This window comes from Callospermophilus lateralis, chromosome Y (genome assembly GCF_048772815.1).
Source record: "Callospermophilus lateralis isolate mCalLat2 chromosome Y, mCalLat2.hap1, whole genome shotgun sequence".
NCBI classification, from domain to species: domain Eukaryota; kingdom Metazoa; phylum Chordata; class Mammalia; order Rodentia; family Sciuridae; genus Callospermophilus; species Callospermophilus lateralis.
The window spans coordinates 11,881,009-11,903,015 of NC_135326.1; the positions used below are offsets into that span (position 1 = coordinate 11,881,009).

Below are 22,007 nucleotides of genomic sequence, written 5' to 3' on the forward strand. Positions count from 1 at the left end.
GTGTGAGGTCTCTTCCCTGCTCCAGGGCAGGTGTGTGTGTGGTCTCTTCCCTGCTCCAGGGCAGGTGTGTGGGGTCTCTTCCCTGCTCCAGGGCAGGTGTGTGTGGTCTCTTCCCTGCTCCAGGGCAGGTGTGTGGGGTCTCTTCCCTGCTCCAGGGCAGGTGTGTGGGGTCTCTTCCCTGCTCCAGGGCAGGTGTGTGTGTGGTCTCTTCCCTGCTCCAGGGCAGGTGTGTGTGGTCTCTTCCCTGCTCCAGGGCAGGTGTGTGGGGTCTCTTCCCTGCTCCAGGGCAGGTGTGTGTGGGGTCTCTTCCCTGCTCCAGGGCAGGTGTGTGTGTGGTCTCTTCCCTGCTCCAGGGCAGGTGTGTGAGGTCTCTTCCCTGCTCCAGGGCAGGTGTGTGTGTGGTCTCTTCCCTGCTCCAGGGCAGGTGTGTGTGTGGGGTCTCTTCCCTGCTCCAGGGCAGGTGTGTGAGGTCTCTTCCCTGCTCCAGGGCAGGTGTGTGTGAGGTCTCTTCCCTGCTCCAGGGCAGGTGTGTGTGTGGTCTCTTCCCTGCTCCAGGGCAGGTGTGTGTGTGGTCTCTTCCCTGCTCCAGGGCAGGTGTGTGGGGTCTCTTCCCTGCTCCAGGGCAGGTGTGTGTGTGGTCTCTTCCCTGCTCCAGGGCAGGTGTGTGTGGGGTGTCTCTTCCCTGCTCCAGGGCAGGTGTGTGTGTGGTCTCTTCCCTGCTCCAGGGCAGGTGTGTGTGTGGGGGGTCTCTTACCTGCTCCAGGGCAGGTGTGTGTGGGGGGTCTCTTCCCTGCTCCAGGGCAGGTGTGTGTGTGGGGGGGTCTCTTACCTGCTCCAGGGCCGAAGCTGTCTCCTCTGGCCCCAACATCCAGCTCTGTCCTGTTGAATGTGCTGTTTCTGCGTCTTAGTGACCATGGGGCAGCAGGAGCACCTGTCAGGGGTCAGAGCCTGCAGGGGGCGTCTCCTCATCCGGCCAGGGGTCTCCAGTGACCCTCAGGGGGGTGTCCCCCACCCTGCCAGGGGTCTGCAGACAGTGGCCCTCGGGGGGTGTCCCCCACCCTGTCAGGGAGCTGCAGACAGTGGCCCTGCAGGGGGGCGTCCCCCCACACCTGTCCTCTGGTGGTCATCCTCTGCTGCCCGAGGGCTGTCCACTCCCACTGCATGGCCCTCCCACTCTCTGTCTGGCGTCCAGCTGAGCGTCCTGCATCCTGACTGGGGGTGCCAAGGGCTGGGGGGACCCAGGGCTGTGGGGCATGCGCCCCTAGTGGAGCCCCTTCCCAGAGACTGTTGGGACCAGGGTGACCGTGACTGCCGGAGGTCCCAGAGACCAGCGTCAGGGCTGCGGTGGCTCTGACTGTGCAGCGGAGGCTGCTCACCCCAGAGCAGGTCTCCCCAGGGTGGGGCCCGGGCAGCTCTGGCCCCGCGTGCGGCTGGCGGTTCAGCAGACACCCAGCGGGGTCCCCAGACTGTGCGCAACCTCAGCGCCTCCTGAGCCCAGGGACAGGGTCACTCGCCCAGGAGGGAGCGGCCACTGGCCCGGGCAGAGACGACGGGCGTCCCTCGGCAGGCGCTGGACGTCACGCAGCAGCTGGACGCCGGGGTGCGGTACCTGGACCTGCGCGTCGCGCACATGCTGGAGGGCTCGGAGAAGAACCTGCACTTCGTACACATGGTGTACACGACGGCGCTGGTGGAGGTACTCAGCGGCCTGGTGGGCAGGAGGTCGGCTGCCAGGGGCGGGGCAGCCACGTGCAGGCCAGGGGGCGGCGCAGGAGGACACCTGTCCAAGGGGCGGGGCAGCCACGTGCAGGCCAGGGGGCGGCGCAGGACACCCAAGGGGCGGGGCAGCCACGTGCAGGTCCATCAGGTGGCCAGACCTCGGAGGTAGCCTGCACAGCGCCCCTGGGCTCGGCGGTCTCCCGGCTCCGTGGCCCCAGGCTTCCCAGACTCCCCACGTTTGCAAAGTGGGTGGAACCGGCCCCCAGACCCCGTTAGGCTTTCCGAATCCATGGTCTTCCCGGATGCCCAGGCTTTGGGCAAGCTGCGTCCTCCCAAAGCTGCGGCTGTTCCCCGTGTCCCCACCCCGTGTCCCCACTGCACCCCGGGCTCCCAGTCCAGAAGCACCTACTCTGGGTCACTTGCACCGTTGGCCTGGCTCACGCCGGGAGCCTTGGGACCCCACACCTCTGACTCACAGAGGCTTGTGTTTGGAGTGTGCTTGTACACAGACACCTGCACACGTGTACACACGCATGTGACACACGCAGAAATGCAGACACCCAGCGTACGTGCGCACACACACATGCACAAACACACGTGCACGAAGACACACAGATACGCCCTGCACGTGCCATGCAGATGGACACCTAGGCGTTTGTGTAAGCGTGAACACAGGGCAGCACACTGATCCAGATTCACATGTGCTGACACGCACACATAGATGTGCAGGCACACAACACGCACATACAGGCATGTGCACAGACATGGATACAAACACCTGTGGACAGATACGCTCCGTGTGCACTCACACCCGTGAACACACGTGTCCGTGCACACAGGACCGTGCATGCCCTCCTGTGCCTGGCCACCCTCCCTCCTGCTGGCTGCCCTCCGTCCCCCTCCTGGGAGGCTGTGTGCAGGTCCATCAGGTGGCCAGACCTGGCCTCCCGTCTGCAGCAGAGGAGGCACACCTCCCAGGAGGCCCCTGGCCCGGCTGCCCCCTGGGCTGGACTGAGCCCTGGCCCCTCACCCAGGACACCCTCACGGAGATCTCCGAGTGGCTGGAGCAGCACCCCCGGGAGGTGGTCATCCTGGCCTGCAGGAACTTCGAGGGGATGACGGAGGACCTGCATGAGTACCTGGTGGCCTGCATCAAGAACATCTTTGGGGACATGCTGTGCCCCCGAGGGGTGAGGAGGGTGCCTGTGCCCCAGGGCTCTCCTGGGCACTGTGTCCAGGGCTCGGTGTGTGTGTCTGGTCTGGCGGGGACAGCTGGTTACCAGGGCCTTCTTGCTTCCCTGTGAGGGGGGCCGGGCAGCCTGGCAGGGGTGGCCTCTGGGGCGAGCGGGCAGCAACGCGAGGGTCTGTCACCCGCCGGGCACTTGCATGGGTCTTGGTGCCGTGACCTGGCACCGACCTGGGGCTCAGGACATGAGACGCAGCCCGGAGGCCAGAGGCCAGCCCCGGTGCTGACTGGGGTCCAGAGAGGATGCGGCCACCCTCCAGCTGCTGGGGGTGTCCTGCGGCCCTGGCATCCCATGTGTCTGTGCCCAACACCCCCTTTGACAGCACAGGGCACCCGTCTCGGGATTAGGGCCCGGCCCCTCCAGAGTGACCCCATGCAGCTGATGAGACCCGCAAAGCCGTCCCAGTAGGTCCCGGGTGGGGGCTTGGAGCGCGGGCTGGGGACCCAGTCACCCTCAGCACAGCCAGGGGCCAGCTGTAGTAGGTCCTGCATCCGGGCCAGTCCCTGCAGGCGCCCTCCTGGTCTCAGGGCCCCGGGTCCTGCATCCGGGCCAGTCCCTGCAGGCGCCCTCCTGGGTCTCAGGGCCCCGGGTCCCTGCAGGCGCCCTCCTGGTCTCAGGGCCCCGGGTCCCTGCAGGCGCCCTCCTGGTCTCAGGGCCCCGGGTCCCTGCAGGCGCCCTCCTGGTCTCAGGGCCCCGGGTCCCTGCAGGCGCCCTCCTGGGTCTCAGGGCCCCGGGACACTAAGCCGGCGTCACCTCAGAGGCACAGTGCCGGGCGGCGCCACCCAGCCCCAGGCCCCCTCACCCGGCACCGCAGTGACCCCGTCCCTTGCAGGAGCTGCCCACGCTGCGGCAGCTGTGGGCGCGGGGCCAGCAGGTCCTGCTGTCCTACGAGGACGAGGCCTCGGTGCGGCGGCACCCGGAGCTGTGGCCGGGAATCCCCTACTGGTGGGGCAACAAGGTGAAGTCGGAGGCCCTGATCCGCTACCTGGAGGACATGAAGAGCTGCGGCCGCCCGGGTAGGAGGCCCGCCCAGGCCCACGGAGGGGACGGTCAAGGAGGCGCCTGGCCGGCCTCCCCTCACGCTCGTGTCCCGCAGGGGGCCTGTTCGTGGCCGGCACCAACCTCACCGAGAACCTGGAGTACGTGCTGGCGCACCCGGCCGGGTCCCTGAAGGAGGTGACCCTGTCCAGCCTGTCCGCGCTCGGCGCCTGGGTCCGCGAGCAGTGCCCGGGGCCCGGCGCCCGCTGCACCAACATCATCGCCGGCGACTTCGTGGGCGCCGACAGCTTCGTCGGCGACGTCATCGGGCTCAACCAGAAGCTGCTGTGGGGCTGAGGGTCCCCTGGGGTCAGCCGGCGGCAGCCCGGGGGCAGCCCTGACCCAGGCTGGGAAGGCGCTGCTCCAGATCCCGCGAGAAGACCTCAATCCAAGGGATGCGCCTGTGGTCAGGGACGACCATGGGGTGGGTCCAACGGAAGTGCCCTGGTCAGCCATGGATGTGCTCATGGGCATGGCCATCGTGACGGGTCCAGCAGATTTGTCTGTGGTCAACGATGACAACTGGGATGGGTCCAGCGGGTGAACCCTGGTCAGCCGCGACCATGGGATGGCTCCAACGAATGTGCCTGTGGTCAACCATGACTGTTGGGATAGGCCAGTGGGTGCACCCTGGTCAGCCATGACCACGGGGATGCGTCCAGCGGTGTGCCCTGGTCACCGAGGCCTACTCAACCCAACCGGCAGCATGGCCTGTGCAGGGTGCGGATGCTAGGAGAGGGGTCAGCGCCTCCTCACCCTGTGCTTTAGAAAGTCCCCGCTTCCAAGAGTGGACGTCCCCTGGACAGATGGGGTGGGGACCTGTGCAGAGACCCTCTTGCAGTGGTCAACACATGGCCTGGCTCTCACCTCACTCTGACATCGCCCTTTCCCCGGGCAGCAGGCTCCTGGGGACCCTGGTCCACCTTGCTTTGGCCAGCTGAGGGGTGGCCAGTGGGCGGTCCTGCGTCTGCTGGCCCCACAGTGTCACAGGCGGTCCTGCGTCTGCTGGCCCCACAGTGTCACGGGCGGTCCTGCGTCTGCTGGCCCCACAGTGTCACGGGCGGTCCTGCGTCTGCTGGCCCCACAGTGTCACGGGCGGTCCTGCGTCTGCTGGCCCCACAGTGTCACAGGTGGTCTGGTCTGTATTCTGCTCTCTGCATCCTGGAGCTCGGGCACCTGGCCTTGCAGCCCGGGGGGCACTGTCCCCAGAGGTCAGAGGCTCCTGAGACCCCCACCCCGCAGGCTTCTCCAGGGCCAGCATTTCCTAGACCCTCCTGGTGGGCACCCGCTGCCGGAGGCCCTGGGCACGAAGGAGCCCACCCGGGCTGTTTCCCAGCCTCCTGTCCCCTGCGCAGGCCCGGGCAAGGCTGGGGGCTCCCTAGGCGCTGGCCCTGCAGGTGCCCGGGACTGGGTCAACCTGGACCTCCCGCAGCTGCTGTGGCTGGGGTGCCACCTCCCGGTCCCAGGTCCCTTTAAACCCCGCAGGTGGCCGAGAGGCCTGGCCCTGCAGCCTGCCCGCAGCCCCGCAGAGCCGGAGTTCCCTGGCCATCTCGATGCCCACGACGCGTCACGGCACCCGTTACGGGCCGTCCTGCCGCCACAGAAGGCGCAGACCCGGGTGTTCAGGACCGTCTGGAAACGGCGCCCTGGTCCGCGAAGCCTGCCGCACTTGGGACCCACAGGGTGGCTTCCAGGGGAAGCTGCTCGCGCTTTGTGGTCACCTGTCACGGCCGAGACGCGGCACAGCAGGACCAGCTCTGGGCACATCCCAGCGCTGCCTGGCCCCTCCCCGCCACCAAGCACCCCGGGTCAGCCCTCGGATGCCCAGGTCACAAGGGCGTCATTTCCTGTCTCAGGAGCCACTGTTCAGGGTTAGTCCACCCTTGAGGACAATTAAAGGAGCCAAACACGGGTGACTGTGGTGCCAGACTCGGGGACAGAGGAGCCTGCGAGAGGCTGGTGCTGGGGTGGGGTCCTGCCCTGTGCCCCGAGAAGCCCAGGCCCTGTCCCTGGGACTCCGAGACCTCCAGCCTCGGCCCTGGGCTCAGGGAGGCCCCTCCTCTCCCTGGATCACAGAGACCCCCATCCTCTGCCCTGGGCTCAGGGAGGCCCCCTCCTCTCACCTGGAACAGAGACCCCCAGCTCTTCCCATCCTCAGGGTCTGGGAACAGCCCCCGCTGGGCTAAGGAGGCTAGAGTGAGGAGTGTGCTAAGACCCTGGGCACCTGCAGGTCAGCTGGGGGACAGGAGCTGGGCAGGTATCAGGAGACCAGATGGCCAGGGTGGGAGGTTCTTGATGGACTGAGCAGGACCCACAGCTGGACCCAGCTGCCCAGCAAAGGTGGGATTACAGGCCCTTTCTGGGAGCGCGCCCTTCCCAGGGTCGCCTGAACCCTCCCACAGACTCCACCCCCATCCAGACTCCTCCCCCATCCAGACTCTTCCCACCTCCCACAGGCTCCTCCCACCTCTCAGACTCCTCCCCCATCCAGACTCCTCCCACCTCCCAGACTCCTCCCACAGCCTCCTCCCGTCTCAGGCTGCCTCCTCCCACTCCCATAGGCTCCTCCCACCTCTCACAGACTCCTCCCACAGCCTACTCCCGCCTCAGGCTGCCTCCTCCCACTCCTGCAGGCTCCTCCCACCTTCTGCAGACTCCTCCCCCTCCAGCGGCCGGCTGCCCTCCTCCTTCCTGCTTGGGGCCCCTGATGACCCCTCCAGCATGAGGGCCTTCCATCACAAGGCCGCTGTGCGCCCGAACACGCGGCTGGACACGGAAGCGGCCCTGCCCCCTACTGGCCACTGTCCCAGCAAGCACCCCAGCAGCGAGCGATGCTGTTCACACACCCGACATGGACTTTAATAGCAGCAGGGACACCACAGGCTGACCAGCTGCTGCAGGGGTGCAGGCTGGGCCGACCGCCAGCCCTGCTCGGCCGTGGACGGGGTGGGGGTCCAGCCAGCGAGGCTGCGGCCACTTGTTTCCAGTTCGGAAGCCACAAGGGCCCAGCGCAGGCAGGTTCATCCTGGGAAGAGCTTCCGGAACTTGCCATAGGCCGCGTTGCTGATGATGACCTTCACGTGGGCTGCCCCCGCCTCAGGCAGCACGTCCACCTGCTGCACCGTGGCCTCCTTGTAAAGCCAGCTGGGGGCAGAGAGGCCATCTCTGAAGTCCAGCCCACCTCTCCCCACTGCCCCCAGCGCTCCCCAGCCCCGGAAGGTGGTGGTGGGAGCGGCTCCTCCGCCCCCAGGAGAGGGCTGCTGGAGGCCCGCGCACAGTGGAGGTGGACAGGACGCTCAGCCCGGTGACCTGAGTGAGCACAGCTTCAGCACCTGCTGTATGCACATGCCAGCCTCAGCATGGACTTCCACGCCCACTACCCACCCTTCTGTGCAGGGAGGCAGCTAGAAGTGGCCACGCCCACTACCCACCCTTCTGTGCAGGGAGGCAGCTAGAAGTGGCCACGCCCACTACCCACCCTTCTGTGCAGGGAGGCAGCTAGAAGTGGCCACGCCCACTACCCACCCTTCTGTGCACGGAGGCAGCTAGAAGTGGCCACGTGCAAGGCCCAGGCCACCGCCGTCCGGGGCAGACCCGGGTCCCTCACCTGAGCTGCGGCCCGGCCAGCTTGATGCGCAGGGTGAGCACCTGCCTCCCGGTGGCTCTCAGCACGGCCTCCTCCAGGCCCGCCCTCAGCTCCTCCAGCCCCTGCCCCAGGAGGGCGGACACGGCCACTGCGCTCGGGTCTGGGGGCCGGTACCTGAGAGAGGCCAGCACACTGTCAGCCCTGGGGCAGCTGCAGAGGTCAGGCCCCACCCAGGGGCCCAGCCTGGGTGCTCCTCATGGGACCAAGTCACTTCCGCAGGAAAGGCCACTGCCACCAGTGTCACGGGAGGCTGGATGCCAATGGCCCTTACCAGCACTGGGGGATGGACACGTCTGTCCCTCGTGGGAAAGCCACAGTCCACCATAGTTCACCTCCCCAACAGGGATGTCCAGGGCAGGAGAAGCCTGCGGGTGCAGCGCGGCCCACTCACCCCGGGACCAGATCCACCTTGTTGTGCACTTCCACCACGGAGTCCAGCAGAGGGGCGGGCAGGCCCAGGCCCCGCAGGGCAGACAGGACGCTGACTTTCTGCAGCTCCGTCTCGGGGTGGCTGACGTCTCTCACGTGCACAATGAGATCCTGGTGGACAGGGAGGCCACGGGTCAGGGGACTTCCGTCCCCACCTGACTGTGGACAGGCACATTGTCGGGGGGCTGCCGTTCCCACCTCCAGTGGACAGGCTACATGGTCAGGGGGCTGCTGTCCTCACCTGACTGTGGACAGGCACATGGTCAGGGGGCTGCCATTCCCACCTCCAGTGGACAGGTACATGGTCAGGGGGCTGCTGTCCCCACCTGACTGTGGACAGGCACATGGTCAGGGGGCTGCCATTCCCACCTCCAGTGGACAGGCTACATGGTCAGGGGGCTGCTGTCCCCACCTGACTGTGGACAGGCACATGGTCAGGGGGCTGCCGTTCCCACCTCCAGTGGACAGGTACATGGTCAGGGGGCTGCTGTCCCCACCTGACTGTGGACAGGCACATGGTCAGGGGGCTGCCATTCCCACCTCCAGTGGACAGGCTACATGGTCAGGGGGCTGCTGTCCCCACCTGACTGTGGACAGGCACATGGTCAGGGGGCTGCCGTTCCCACCTCCAGTGGACAGGTACATGGTCAGGGGGCTGCTGTCCCCACCTGACTGTGGACAGGCACATGGTCAGGGGGCTGCCATTCCCACCTCCAGTGGACAGGCTACATGGTCAGGGGGCTGCTGTCCCCACCTGACTGTGGACAGGCACATGGTCAGGGGGCTGCCATTCCCACCTCCAGTGGACAGGTACATGGTCAGGGGGCTGCTGTCCCCACCTGACTGTGGACAGGCACATGGTCAGGGGGCTGCAGGGCTGACGTCCCCACCGGCCTGTGGACAGGTCCATGGTCAGGGGGCTGCCGTCCCCAGCTGCCTGTGGACAGGCCACATGGTCAGGGGGCTGCCGTTCCCACCTCCAGTGGACAGGCTACATGGTCAGGGGGCTGCCGTTCCCACCGGCCTGTGGACAGGTCCATGGTCAGGGGGCTGCCGTCCCCAGCTGCCTGTGGACAGGCCACATGGTCAGGGGGCTGCCGTTCCCACCGGCCTGTGGACAGGTCCATGGTCAGGGGGCTGACGTCCCCAGCTGCCTGTGGACAGGCCACATGGTCAGGGGGCTGCCGTTCCCACTTCCAGTGGACAGGCCACATGGTCAGGGGGTAAAGGGGAGCCCTGAGCAGCTCAAGGAGACCCCGTCTCTAATAAAACACGCAACAGGCTGGGGACGGGGCTCGGGGGTCATGCTCACCTGCCCATGGGCGGCCCAGGAGGGGCTCCAGGGCACCACCGCCTAGGAAGGTGGCAGTGGGGGTGGCCCTGACCCCCAGGACAGGGCTGCTGGAGGCCAGGACATGTCCGAGGTGGACACAGGCTTCCTAGCTCCTGTGCCTGGGTCACCGCCCGCCAGCACCCCATCTCCTTGGAGGGAGAGCAGCCGCTCAGTGACTGGCCTGGCCTCCCGGGCCCCAGAACGAGGAGCTGCCCGTGGAGACTGGCCGCCGCCCTGCCCTGGCCCCCGCGCACAGCCTGGGCCTCCGTGAGGTCACTGTGACTTCTGCAACTTCTCCAGGAGAAGCGTGGCCCACGGGTGGGGACAGTCCACCCAGCCGGGCTGGACCGCGAGACGGTTTGCATGGGAGGTTCCTGGCTGCGCCACCAGTCACGCTGCCCGTCCTGCAGACGCTCGTCCACTCACCTCCGTGCCTGGCCCCAGGAGCTGGACAGGCAGGAGGAGCCTCCCTGGAGCCTGTGACCCCTGGTCCAGCCTCTGCCCTCCAGGCTGGGGGAGCTGGACTCCTGTGGTTTCTGTCCCCTGAGGAGGCCCAGGGACTCCTGCTGGAGCTGGAGGGTCATGTCCTACGGAGAGGCCTGGCCCCCGGGGGTTGTCATGGGTCTTGTCCACAAGGCCACCCGACTCACCGAGTGGGCCACATCCTCCAGGGTGGCAGAGAAGGACTCGATCAGGCCGTGGGGCAGCTGGGAGAGGAAGCCGATGGTGTCCATGTAGAGGACGGTCATGCGCGAGGGCAGGGATCCTGCATGGGCCGTGATGTCCAGTGTGGCAAACAGCTGGTCCCGAGGCTGCGCGGCCTCGTCACCGGTCAGGGCCCTGATCAGCGTGGTTTTCCCTGGGGGAGGCACAGGACACACACATGAGGTCCCTGGCCTGGCCACAGGCCCTGTCCACCCCGAGACCCGGCCCTGGCAGGGGCAGCAAGATCCAGTTTACCCAGGCCCTGGGTGCCAGTTCCTCAGCGACCCTGGTGGCCAGAGAGGGAAGGTACAGGACTAGCCCGGGGTCACGTGCAGCCAGGAGGGTGGTGGTGCAGGTGGAGGTGACGGGTAGAGCCTGGTGTGGAGGGGGGTGGGGTGAACGGACCTGGTGTGGAGGGGGGTGGGGTGGACGGGCCTGGTGTGGAGGGGGGTGGGGTGGACGGGCCTGGTGTGGAGGGGGGTGGGGTGGACGGACCTGGTGTGGAGGGAGGTGGTGTGGACGGGCCTGGTTTGTGCACCTGGTGTGGGGTGGTGTGGACGGGCCTGGTTCGTGCACCTGGTGTGGGGTGGTGCGGACGGGCCTGGTTCCTGCACCTGGTGTGGGGTGGTGCACAAGGGCCTGGTTCCTGCACCTGGTGTGGGGTGGTGCGGACGGGCCTGGTTCCTGCACCTGGTGTGGGGTGGTGCACAAGGGCCTGGTTCGTGCACCTGGTGTGGGGTGGTGCACACGGACCTGGTTCATGCACCTGGTGTGGGGTGGTGCGGACGGACCTGGTTCGTGCACCTGGTGTGCGGTGGTGTGGACGGGCCTGGTTCGTGCACCTGGTGTGGGGTGGTGCGGACGGGCCTGGTTCCTGCACCTGGTGTGGGGTGGTGCACAAGGGCCTGGTTCCTGCACCTGGTGTGGGGTGGTGCACAAGGGCCTGGTTCCTGCACCTGGTGTGGGGTGGTGCACACGGGCCTGGTTCGTGCACCTGGTGTGGACGGACCTGGTTCCTGCACCTGGTGTGGGGTGGTGTGGACGGACCTGGTTCCTGCACCTGGTGTGGGGTGGTGTGGACGGACCTGGTTCCTGCACCTGGTGTGGGGTGGTGCACAAGGGCCTGGTTCCTGCACCTGGTGTGGGGTGGTGCGGACGGGCCTGGTTCCTGCACCTGGTGTGGGGTGGTGCACACGGGCCTGGTTCCTGCACCTGGTGTGGGGTGGTGCGGACGGGCCTGGTTCGTGCACCTGGTGTGGGGTGGTGCGGACGGGCCTGGTTCCTGCACCTGGTGTGGGGTGGTGCACAAGGGCCTGGTTCGTGCACCTGGTGTGGGGTGGTGTGGACGGACCTGGTTCGTGCACCTGGTGTGGGGTGGTGCACAAGGGCCTGGTTCCTGCACCTGGTGTGGGGTGGTGCACAAGGGCCTGGTTCCTGCACCTGGTGTGGGGTGGTGCACACGGGCCTGGTTCGTGCACCTGGTGTGGACGGACCTGGTTCGTGCACCTGGTGTGGGGTGGTGTGGACGGACCTGGTTCCTGCACCTGGTGTGGGGTGGTGTGGACGGACCTGGTTCCTGCACCTGGTGTGGGGTAGTGCACAAGGGCCTGGTTCCTGCACCTGGTGTGGGGTGGTGCGGACGGGCCTGGTTCCTGCACCTGGTGTGGGGTGGTGCACACGGGCCTGGTTCCTGCACCTGGTGTGGGGTGGTGCACACGGGCCTGGTTCCTGCACCTGGTGTGGGGTGGTGCGGACGGGCCTGGTTCCTGCACCTGGTGTGGGGTGGTGCACAAGGGCCTGGTTCGTGCACCTGGTGTGGGGTGGTGCACAAGGGCCTGGTTCCTGCACCTGGTGTGGGGTGGTGTGGACGGACCTGGTTCGTGCACCTGGTGTGGGGTGGTGCACACGGGCCTGGTTCCTGCACCTGGTGTGGGGTGGTGCGGACGGACCGGGTTCGTGTACCTGGTGTGGGGTGGTGCACACGGACCTGGTTCTTGCACCTGGTGTGGGATGGTGTGGACGGACCTGGTTCGTGTACCTGGTGTGGGGTGGTGCACACGGGCCTGGCACGGTGCAGTGGTGTCTTGAGGATGGTGTAGGAACTGGGTCTGAAGGTGGCTTTGCGGTGTCCCCTGGTGACCAGCCTCCCCACTGGGCGGGTCCCTGGACCTGCCTCGGGGGCACCTGGGCCTTACTGGCTGCCCGTCTCGGGCAGGACCCCAGGGCCCCGGGTGCGGACTGGACTCCTCCCGCGTGCTCAGCGCGCACATGGCGGGCTGGCCGCGGGCGTGTCCTGGGCAGCCACCAGGGAGCCGGACCCTGCGTCCTGCTCGGGTCTCCGCGGAGCTGCCCGCAGCTGTCTCTGGCCTTCGCTGCGGGGGGCGGAACCCGGGCCTGGGCCCTGCCCTGCCGAGGCCGCACTCTGCGGGCGGCGCCTCACCGCAGTTCGTGTACCCGACCACGGCGACCACCGGGAACTCGCGCTTGGTGCGCTGCCTCCGCAGGAGCTGCCTCTTGCTGCGCAGCCTCTCCAGGGCCCTCCGGAGCTTCACCTCCTTCTCCCTCAGGAGGCGCTGCCGCAGCTGCAGGAAGGACTCTCCTGCAGAATCGGAGGGTGCGCGCGTCAGGCGCAGGCGCGAGAGCAGGTGCGAGAGCAGGTGCGAGAGCAGGCGCGAGAGCAGGCGCAAGGGCAGGCGCAAGGGCAGGCGCGAGGTTGGCGAAGGAGCCGAGTGCGCCTGCGCCTTCTCAGAGGGGCCCCGCCCACCCACTTCTGCAGAGGCCCCGCGCTTCTCCAAAGCTTTTCCGCCCAGGACCGGCCAGCTCCCTTTACCCGGGGGGGGGGGGGGGGGAACCAGCTGAGGGGCGCCTCGGATGACATGCCATAGGGTCAACGTGGCCCGCATGTCCCTGCCCTGCCCCTCAATCCTGGGTCATTGTTACCTCAGCCCAGAGACGGCTATGGCCTGGACTAGGCTGTGCGTGTCCCCAGCATTTCGGGTGCTGGAGACCCAGCTGCCAAACTCGGTGGCTACTTGTGTTTGGAGGTGGGGTCTCTGGGAGATGAATGGGCCACGCGGACAATGGACTAATCCACTCGTGGGTTACCGGAGGAGTCTGATTAGTCCACTCACGGATTAGTGGATCAATCCACATAAGGACTGTGTGCTCACGCGTTAGTCCCACTGCGTTAGTGCGCTCATCTGTGGTCGGGGGTTAGTCTATTAATGGATTACTCCATTTGTGGATCAGTGGGATCCTCGTTTGTGGATTAGTGCATTCACGGATTAGTGGATTAATCCACATAAGGACTCGCAGACTGTGTGCTCACGCATTAGTCCCCACTGCGTTAGTGCGCTCATCTGTTTGTGGTCGGGGGTGTCTATTTATGGATCACTCCATTTGTGGATCAGTGGGATCCTCGTTTGTGGATTAGTGCATTCACGGATTAGTGGATTAATCCACATAAGGACTCGCAGACTGTGTGCTCACGCATTAGTCCCCACTGCGTTAGTGCGCTCATCTGTTTGTGGTCGGGGGTTAGTCTATTAATGGATTACTCCATTTGTGGATCAGTGGGATCGTCCTTTGTGGATTAGTGCATTCACGGATTAGTGGATTAATCCACATAAGGACTGTGTGCTCACGCGTTAGTCCCACTGCGTTAGTGCGCTCATCTGTGGTCGGGGGTTAGTCTATTTATGGATCACTCCATTTGTGGATCAGTGGGATCGTCCTTTGTGGATTAGTGCATTTATAGATCAGTGAACTAGCCAGTCCGCGGGTCAGTGGGTTAATCCATTTGTGGGGGAGTGGATGAGCCCTTCATATTAGTGGGGTGAATGCATGTGTCCGTTTGTGCATCGGGGTGTTCCTGGGTTAACGCGCTGTCAAGGGAATGCCTTTGTTTGGTTAAAAGCAGGCTGTCCCTTGCACTGGCCTCGTGATGTACCCCGCCAGGTCACAATGCAGCACCAGTCCCCAGCAGGCGTTGGCTGGCGCCTCCTTCCTGGACTTGCGGCCATCAGGACAGAAGCCGCACAGACTGTTCTTTTTGTTGTCGTGGTTGGCTGGGGGTGCCCCGGATCGACCTCAGGGGCCGCCGACCACTGAGCCCCGCCCCAGCCCTATTTTGGATTCTATTTGGAGACAGGGTCTTGAGTTGCCTAGGGCCTCGCCACTGGAGGCTGGCTTTGAGCTCGCGACCCTCCTGCCGCACCCTCCCAGGCCCTGGGTGCGTGCCACCGCGCCTGGCCACAGACTGTGGGTGGTGCTCAGTGACGGCGGCGACAGAGATGAAGATAACATTTGCTCGGATGTGACACCAGGCCCGCTGCAGCCCCCCGGGTCTCCCAGGGCTGCCTCCCTTTCCGAGGGAGCTGCGCTGACATGCCCCGCCCCAGGCCAGCTCTTACCGGACCCCATGATGTACCGGGAGCCCCCGCCGCCTCGGCCCGAGACAGCCACGTCGTTCTTCAGGTTCGACCTGGTGTGGAGACAGGGCGCACTTAGGTGCTGGGGCACTGGGGTCCCTCCCGGAGAGCCAGGCAGCGGCAGGGGCTTTAACCGCAGAGAGGGAAGCGCTGAGGGGGCCTCTCCCTGGGTGGTGGGTCCCCCCTGCCACGGGGTGGCGCTCCACACCTGGGGCTCCCAGGGGGAGGACGTGGAGGGCCTGCGCAGGCACAGGGCGCCCCCGGAGCCGAGCTGCAGGCTGCTTCTCTTCTCTTGATGCCCCAGTGACAAACCAGCTAGACCCAGAGCACACCCCCCCCGACAAACCAGCTAGACCCAGAGCCTCCCCCCTGTGTGACAAACCAGCTAGATCCAGAGCCCCCCCCCTGTGACAAACCAGCTAGATCCAGAGCCCCCCCCCTGTGTGACAAACCAGCTAGACCCAGAGCCCTCCCCCCTGTGACAAACCAGCTAGACCCAGAGCCTCCCCCCTGTGTGACAAACCAGCTAGACCCAGAGCCTCCCCCCTGTGTGACAAACCAGCTAGACCCAGAGCCCTCCCCCCTGTGACAAACCAGCTAGACCCAGAGCCTCCCCCCTGTGTGACAAACCAGCTAGACCCAGAGCCCTCCCCCCTGTGTGACAAACCAGCTAGACCCAGAGCCCTCCCCCCTGTGTGACAAACCAGCTAGACCCAGAGCCCCCCCCCTGTGTGACAAACCAGCTAGACCCAGAGCCTCCCCCCTGTGACAAACCAGCTAGACCCAGAGCCTCCCCCCTGTGTGACAAACCAGCTAGACCCAGAGCCTCCCCCCTGTGTGACAAACCAGCTAGACCCAGAGCCTCCCCCCTGTGACAAACCAGCTAGACCCAGAGCCCTCCCCCCTGTGTGACAAACCAGCTAGACCCAGAGCCCTCCCCCCTGTGTGACAAACCAGCTAGACCCAGAGCCTCCCCCTGTGACAAACCAGCTAGACCCAGAGCCTCCCCCCTGTGTGACAAACCAGCTAGACCCAGAGCCTCCCCCCCTGTGACAAACCAGCTAGACCCAGAGCCTCCCCCCTGTGACAAACCAGCTAGACCCAGAGCCCCCCCCTGTGTGACAAACCAGCTAGACCCAGAGCCCCCCCCTGTGTGACAAACCAGCTAGACCCAGAGCCCTCCCCCTGTGTGACAAACCAGCTAGACCCAGAGCCTCCCCCCTGTGTGACAAACCAGCTAGACCCAGAGCCCTCCCCCTGTGTGACAAACCAGCTAGACCCAGAGCCTCCCCCCTGTGTGACAAACCAGCTAGACCCAGAGCCTCCCCCCTGTGTGACAAACCAGCTAGACCCAGAGCCCTCCCCCTGTGTGACAAACCAGCTAGACCCAGAGCCCCCCCCCTGTGTGACAAACCAGCTAGACCCAGAGCCTCCCCCCTGTGTGACAAACCAGCTAGACCCAGAGCCCTCCCCCTGTGTGACAAACCAGCTAGACCCAGAGCCCTCCCCCCAGTGACAAACCAGCTAGACCCAGAGCCCCCCCCTGTGTGACAAACCAGCTAGACCCAGAGCCCCCCCCTGTGTGACAAACCAGCTAGACCCAGAGCCCTCCCCCCTGTGTGACAAACCAGCTAGACCCAGAGCCCTCCCCCCTGTGACAAACCAGCTAGACCCAGAGCCCTCCCCCTGTGTGACAAACCAGCTAGACCCAGAGCCCCCCCCCTGTGTGACAAACCAGCTAGACCCAGAGGGGCCCGGGCAGTCAGCCGGAGGTGGCGGTACCTGAGCAGCGGGATCTCGGCCAGCGCCACCTGCAGCCGCGCCTCCGTGGTGCGCGCGTGGCAGCGGAAGATGTGCAGAACCACGGTGAAGCGGTCGAACACCCGCACGCCCCAGGCGGCCTCCAGCTCTTTCTGGAAAGGAGAAGTGGGCAGGGAGAGGGTTCGGAGGGACCGCCACTGCGGCTGGCCTCCGGAGGGATCCGCGGGACACCCTGGCCATGTGCTGCGGAGGCCGGTGTGGGGACAGGACGCTGCTCCGATGTACCTTGGTGGGCGGGGACAGCCTCTCCACGTTCAGGAACACGCACGTGATTTTTGGAGACCCTCTGATTCTTTCTGAGGGCAAGAGAGGGTCCTGTCAGAAGCGCTGCTCCCGGGTGTGGCTCAGACCCACCTCGCAGCGCGTCAGTGGGACGCACAGCGGCTGGCCGGGTCCGCGAATTCCCAAGTGCACTGCAGGACCATCTGGAGGTGCACAGGCGAGCCACACACCACCTTCGCACGCACAGCAGCGTCTCAGAGGTGTCTGAGGCTCTGGTTCAATAGGACCACCCACCCAGCCTCAGCCGGCTTCAGGAGGAGTGGGTTCAGGGGGAGTGGGGAGCTCTGGAACTGAGCCGGACAGAGGTACAAAGGGCCGCGACTGTGGTGCAACGTCGGAGGGAGGGTGCGCTGGGGCTGCCAGGGCACATGGAGCTGCCACGGGTGCGGTTACCCCATCTGCTGGCACCACCTGCCCCCCCACCCCCAGGTGACTCATCCAACCGTGACCCGTCTGGGCCCCATGCACAGGCCTGGGGGACATCCTCAACCTCCTCCTCCGCGGTCCCCTCCCGCCTGAGACCTGCCCGGCGCCTTCCCGGGCCCCAGGGAGCCGGCCCCTGCAGGACCCTGCCTGCTCGCTCTTGGCAGACACAGCGGAGGCACACCCAAGGGACTCACCTGTCAGGTGCTCAAAGTTCCCTTTGCCAAAGATGAGCTTCCTCTCAGGCGTTTTGGTGGACACCACTAGAGTCTCCACCACAGACCAGCCAGCCAGTGTGTGGACCAGAGCCTGGGCTTCGGCCACCTGCCACTCGGCTGTAGGAGCAGAGGAGCCACCCTCAGGGTAGGGAGCAGGCCCGTCCACACCCACCCAGGACATGTCCACCTGCCTTCCACCCCTGAGAGGTCGGTCCGAGAAGACGCCCCGTGCCCGGTGTACTCGCGAGCAGCAGGGCTCCTTCCTGGGAGACCCCAGGTGCGGCACCAGTGGGGGGACACAGGAAGGAAACTGTGTCACCAGGACCAGCCACTCTCCCTGTGGGTTCACTCAGGGAGATGCAGCTGGACCTGGGACGTGCAGCATGGCCTCCGTGGCATGCCCCTGAGGCTGCCCGACAGCCCGGGTGGGTGCAGAGACCCTGGGTGGGCCCTGAACTCTCGGGACAGACTGTGAGCCCCGTGGGCGAGAAGCAGCTTCTTTCCCAGCTGGCCCAGGGCCAGCGCTGGCCTGGCTGGGTGACACTCATGGAGGCCACTGGCTGCCCCTGCTGGCCTGCCAGGACAGTGTCACCAGGGGCTCAGGACATGTGCAGGATGATGTGACAGATGATCTGAAGGGCCTTGGAAAGGCAGTGACCACCCGGGAGGCAGGGGGAGTGGACGGAGCTCCTGGAGCGTCCCGAGAGGGGGCTGGGTGGGTCATCAGGCCCAGGCAGTGAGTGGGGGTCCAGGAGGACCCAGGGCTGCCCGGGGAGCTGAGGAAGCCTGGGACAAGGCACTGGGCACCCGGGCTGAACACAGCCGCTGCCTGGGGCTTCTCTCATTTCCTGGAGAGCAAGAGGGCAGGAGGAGGGGCGGACAGAGGCAGGGACACCGGTGACACTGAGCTCCAAGGACAGGGGTGCTCTGAGAGCAGCTCCCCCTGCGTCCTGGGGCTTGGGAAGGGCACCCAGCGGGTCTGCAGTCAGGGTGCAGTAAGTACCCACAGCTACGCCCCACAGTCCTCCTGCCTTCCTGGGAGGCATCCTGTCCCCCAAAGCCATGCCCGCGGGGACCTCAGAATGGACCTCCTTGGCCAACAGGGTCTCTGCAGGTTGTGGTTGGTGAAGGACCCTGAGACGAGCCCCGCCTGGGTCAGGGCTATTGAATGGAGAACCCTAGGCCTATCTGGCCACCAGGACACTCAGAAGAGGGTCCGCTGTGCAGTTAGTGTAATTAGTGGAGACTCAGCATGAAACCCTGCTACTTCCTAGGCGGACCCTAGGCAGGCCTCTTTATAAAGGACAGGAAGAGTGGGAGACAGAGATCCACAGCAAAGAGCCCCCTGGAGACGGAGGCAGACCTGCAGGGAGGGGCCACCAGCCCAGGGCCACCTGGAGCCTGTGCAGGGAGCTCAGCCTGGGACCCTGGTCCAGCCTCCGCCCCCAGGGCTGGGGAGCTGGGTTCCTGCCGTGCAGTGTCAAGCAGCTTAGGACCCTCGCAACCTAAGCTGCCCCTAAGCTGCCCAGACAGCTGGGCCCCTCCCAGCTCCTCCCCATGGGTCAGGACCAACTCCTCGTTCGCAGGCCGATTCCTCTCAGGTAACAGCACCCAAGCTCTCTGGGGACCACCCCTGGGCCCCACGCCCAGGAGCGCCCCCTGATAGCACATTCTCTCAGCTGAGCCCTGAGCCGCAGCAGGGGGTCCCCTCAGGACACGCTGTGCCCTACTCAGGGGTTAGGGTTAGATCCGCCAGTCCTCACCACTCACGGCACCGGTGGACGTGAGGACACCAAGGAGAGGGACACTCAGTGACAAGTGGCAGCTAAGCAGAGGCCATAAGTGGGTCCCCCAGCCTCTGCACCAAGAGGGGCCGGGTCTCCAGTCTTCCCACCTCGCCCTCTTGGTGGCTCAGATCAGACACGTGGGGGGTCAGCCCTGGCCCCCACCTGACGGGGACCTTCCGTCCATCCCCCACTCTGGTGGCACCTCTTCCCGCCATCCCCGCTGGGGCCCCAGCCCGGCCCCATCAGAAGCACTGCAGGGAGCCCGCCGCACCAGCCGTGCAGCCTCTCCACACAGCCACCTGCCAGGAGGCCTGGCCAAAGGCTGTGGCACCCGCGTGCCACCCAGGTGTGCGCCCACAGGACCCAGCTCGCGGTCACAGCAGCGCTGTTCTGGGCCAGCGTCCAGGGTGGATGACAAGCAGAACGCGAGGTGCTGACGTGAGCTGTAGCTGGGATGGGCCTTGGCACAGGCACACCGCGGGGAGCTGGACACCGAGGTCCAGCTGCCGCAGGAGTCCATCTACAGGACAGGTCCAGAACAGACAAACCCAGACAGAGAAGTGGATTCCAGGCTGCCAGGGGCTGGGGGGGGGGGGTGACTCATGGGCATGGGGTCTCCTTTTGGGGTGATAAGAATGTTTTGGGACTATACAGAGGTGGTGGCTATTGGGAACTGCGCTCTTCCAAATAGTTAATACATGAATCATATCTAAAGTCCCCCCAAACAACTTCAAGGTCCCACTATTTGGTGCCCACCACCTGCTGGAAACCCAGTGCCCATAGAGAGAAAATTCCAAGTGCTACAAGACTACAGGACCGTGTGGCTAGCTCTGTCCCCAGCTACAGTGGCCAGCCCCGTGTGGGGAGATCCCAGGACGTGCTCCTGAGACCCTCCCTTGGGCCCAGCTCCTTGCAGACGGCCCCAGATCTGTGTGCTCCCTCTGGCAATACCCAGGAACAAAAGGCACTGCCGGCCACTGGCCATTCCAGTCGCACACCTTCGTGCCTCGGGGGTGTGGGGACCAGGTGTGACCCTGACCCCAAACCTGCTAGCAGCGTCCGCAGTCGGGCTGCAAGAGAAGCCAGTGCTCCAGCACCACCGCCGGTCCCTCAGAGTCCCCGCCCCCAAAGACTGTGCCCCTACAGCTCCATCCTCGGTTCCTCCTCTGGAGGCCCCGCTCCCGGCCCTCCGCCCTATGAGCGCTTCCACTGTGCTCCCGCCCCTCGCAGGCCGGCCATACCGGCATCTCTACCCTATGAGCGCTCCCCCTGGATCCCCGCCCCTCTGAGACCCCGCCTCCCCGGCACCTCCGCCCTATGAGCGCTCCCCCTGGATCCCCGCCCCTCTGAGACCCCGCCTCCCCGGCACCTCCACCCTATGAGCGCTCCCCCTGGATCCCCGCCCCTCCGAGACCCCGCCTCCCCGGCACCTCCACCCTATGAGCGCTTGCACTGTGTTCCCGCCCCTCGCAGGCCCCGTGCGGAGCACTTCCCTTAGGTCACTTGCCCTTCTGAGGCCCCGCCTCCCCGGCATCTCCATCCTATGATCTCTTCCCCTGGGTACCCGCCCCTGAGGCCCCACCTCCGCAGCACTTCCACCCTATGAGCGCTTCCCCTGGATCCCCGCCCCCGAGGCCCCGCCTCTCCGGCACTTCCACCCTATGAGGGCTTCCGCTGTGTTCCCGCCCCTCGCAGGCCCCGTGCGGAGCACTTCCCTTAGGTCACTTGCCCTTCTGAGGCCCCGCCCCCGCAGCACTTCCACCCTATGAGCGCTTCCCCTGGATCCCCACCCCTGAGGCCCCGCCTCTCCGGCACTTCCACCCTAGGAGGGCTTCCGCTGTGTTCCCGCCCCTCGCAGGTTCCGCCTTCCCGGAACCTGGATCCTATCAGCGCTTCCTCTGGGTCCCTGCCCCTCGCAGACTCCGCCCCCAGCGCCTCGGCCATCTGAGCGCTTTCTCTGTGTTCTCGCCGGGTCCCTGTCACCTCTGGTCAGCTGCGGCTTCCCGGCTCCCCACTTGACCTCAGGGTGAACCAAGCACACGCGCTGGGTCCCGGCCGGCAGCAGAGGGTCGCTCCTGAGCAGCTCCTCCTCCTCCTCCTCCTCCTCCTCCTCCCCCTCGTCTTCGGGCTCTTCCTCATCCTCTCCGGCGCGTGTGGTCCGACCATTCGCTTTACTCCGCTCTGCGCTCCCCGGCCCCTCCCGGTCCCCCGGGCCATAACGGCCGGTGGCGGCGAGCGCGCGCACGGGGCAGGGCGGCGGCGGCGCGGCCCTGGAAACCAGGCGGCCGCGGCCTCCACGGAAGAGTCGCAGCCCCGGGCGGACGGCGGCCCGCAGGGCCCACATCCCGCGTCCGCGCCGTCCGCGGAGGGGCGGGGACCGGGGCCGAGCCGCGCGTCGGGTCGCTCTCTGACGGGCTGCCTGTTGGCCGCGCTGCATCACGTGCCCGTGATGGGCGGGCGGCGAGCGGAGCGCGGGCCAGTTAGAGCCGAGTTCGCTCCCGGCCCAGCTCTGCCTGCGCGGTCGGCTACCCAGCGCTCTGCGCCGCGGTCCGCGATGGGGGCTCGAGTCCCTCCCCGGGCGTCAGGAGGCCCACTGGGGGCTCCTGTCCCTCCCCGGGGTCCCGAGGTCGGCTGGAGGCTCCAGGCCCGCCCCGGGGTCCCAGCGGCGTCTTCAGGGCCTCAAGTCCGGCCTGGGGTGGGGGTGGGGGTGGGGGCAGAGTCCAGCCCTAAAGGCCCGGGATTTGAGTTGGGAGATCCGTCCAGCCAGAGGGGATACCTGGCCACGGAGTTGGAATTTAGGAAACACCGAAGGCCACCTGGCCCCAGAGGAACCGCCCTCCCCACCAGGCCGTGGGAGCCAGCTGTCCAGGGCCCAGGTGTTGGAATTCGCCGCTGCGGCCCCTCTTTCCTCCTCCCTCCCGTCCAGCAG

The 22,007-nt window shown here is 66.2% G+C and overlaps 2 protein-coding genes across 2 annotated transcripts; one reads left to right on the forward strand and one right to left on the reverse strand.

Moving 5' to 3' along the window:
• Positions 1-1,570: 1,570 nt before the first annotated feature.
• Positions 1,571-4,897, forward strand: Plcxd1 (phosphatidylinositol specific phospholipase C X domain containing 1). The gene is made up of 4 exons (XM_077107822.1): positions 1,571-1,696; positions 2,754-2,909; positions 3,799-3,982; positions 4,063-4,897. The coding sequence occupies exons 1-4, from the start codon at positions 1,631-1,633 to the stop codon at positions 4,299-4,301; spliced, it is 645 nt and encodes a 214-aa protein (XP_076963937.1). The 5' UTR covers positions 1,571-1,630; the 3' UTR covers positions 4,302-4,897.
• Positions 4,898-6,836: 1,939 nt separating this feature from the next.
• On the reverse strand, positions 6,837-21,458 carry Gtpbp6 (GTP binding protein 6). The gene is made up of 10 exons (XM_077107799.1): positions 21,062-21,458; positions 17,271-17,408; positions 16,594-16,664; positions 16,330-16,460; positions 14,530-14,600; positions 12,558-12,716; positions 10,063-10,271; positions 8,042-8,190; positions 7,612-7,764; positions 6,837-7,148 (listed from the first exon to the last, which is right to left on the reverse strand). The coding sequence occupies exons 1-10, from the start codon at positions 21,420-21,422 to the stop codon at positions 7,025-7,027; spliced, it is 1,566 nt and encodes a 521-aa protein (XP_076963914.1). The 5' UTR covers positions 21,423-21,458; the 3' UTR covers positions 6,837-7,024.
• Between the last annotated feature and the right edge of the window lie 549 nt (positions 21,459-22,007).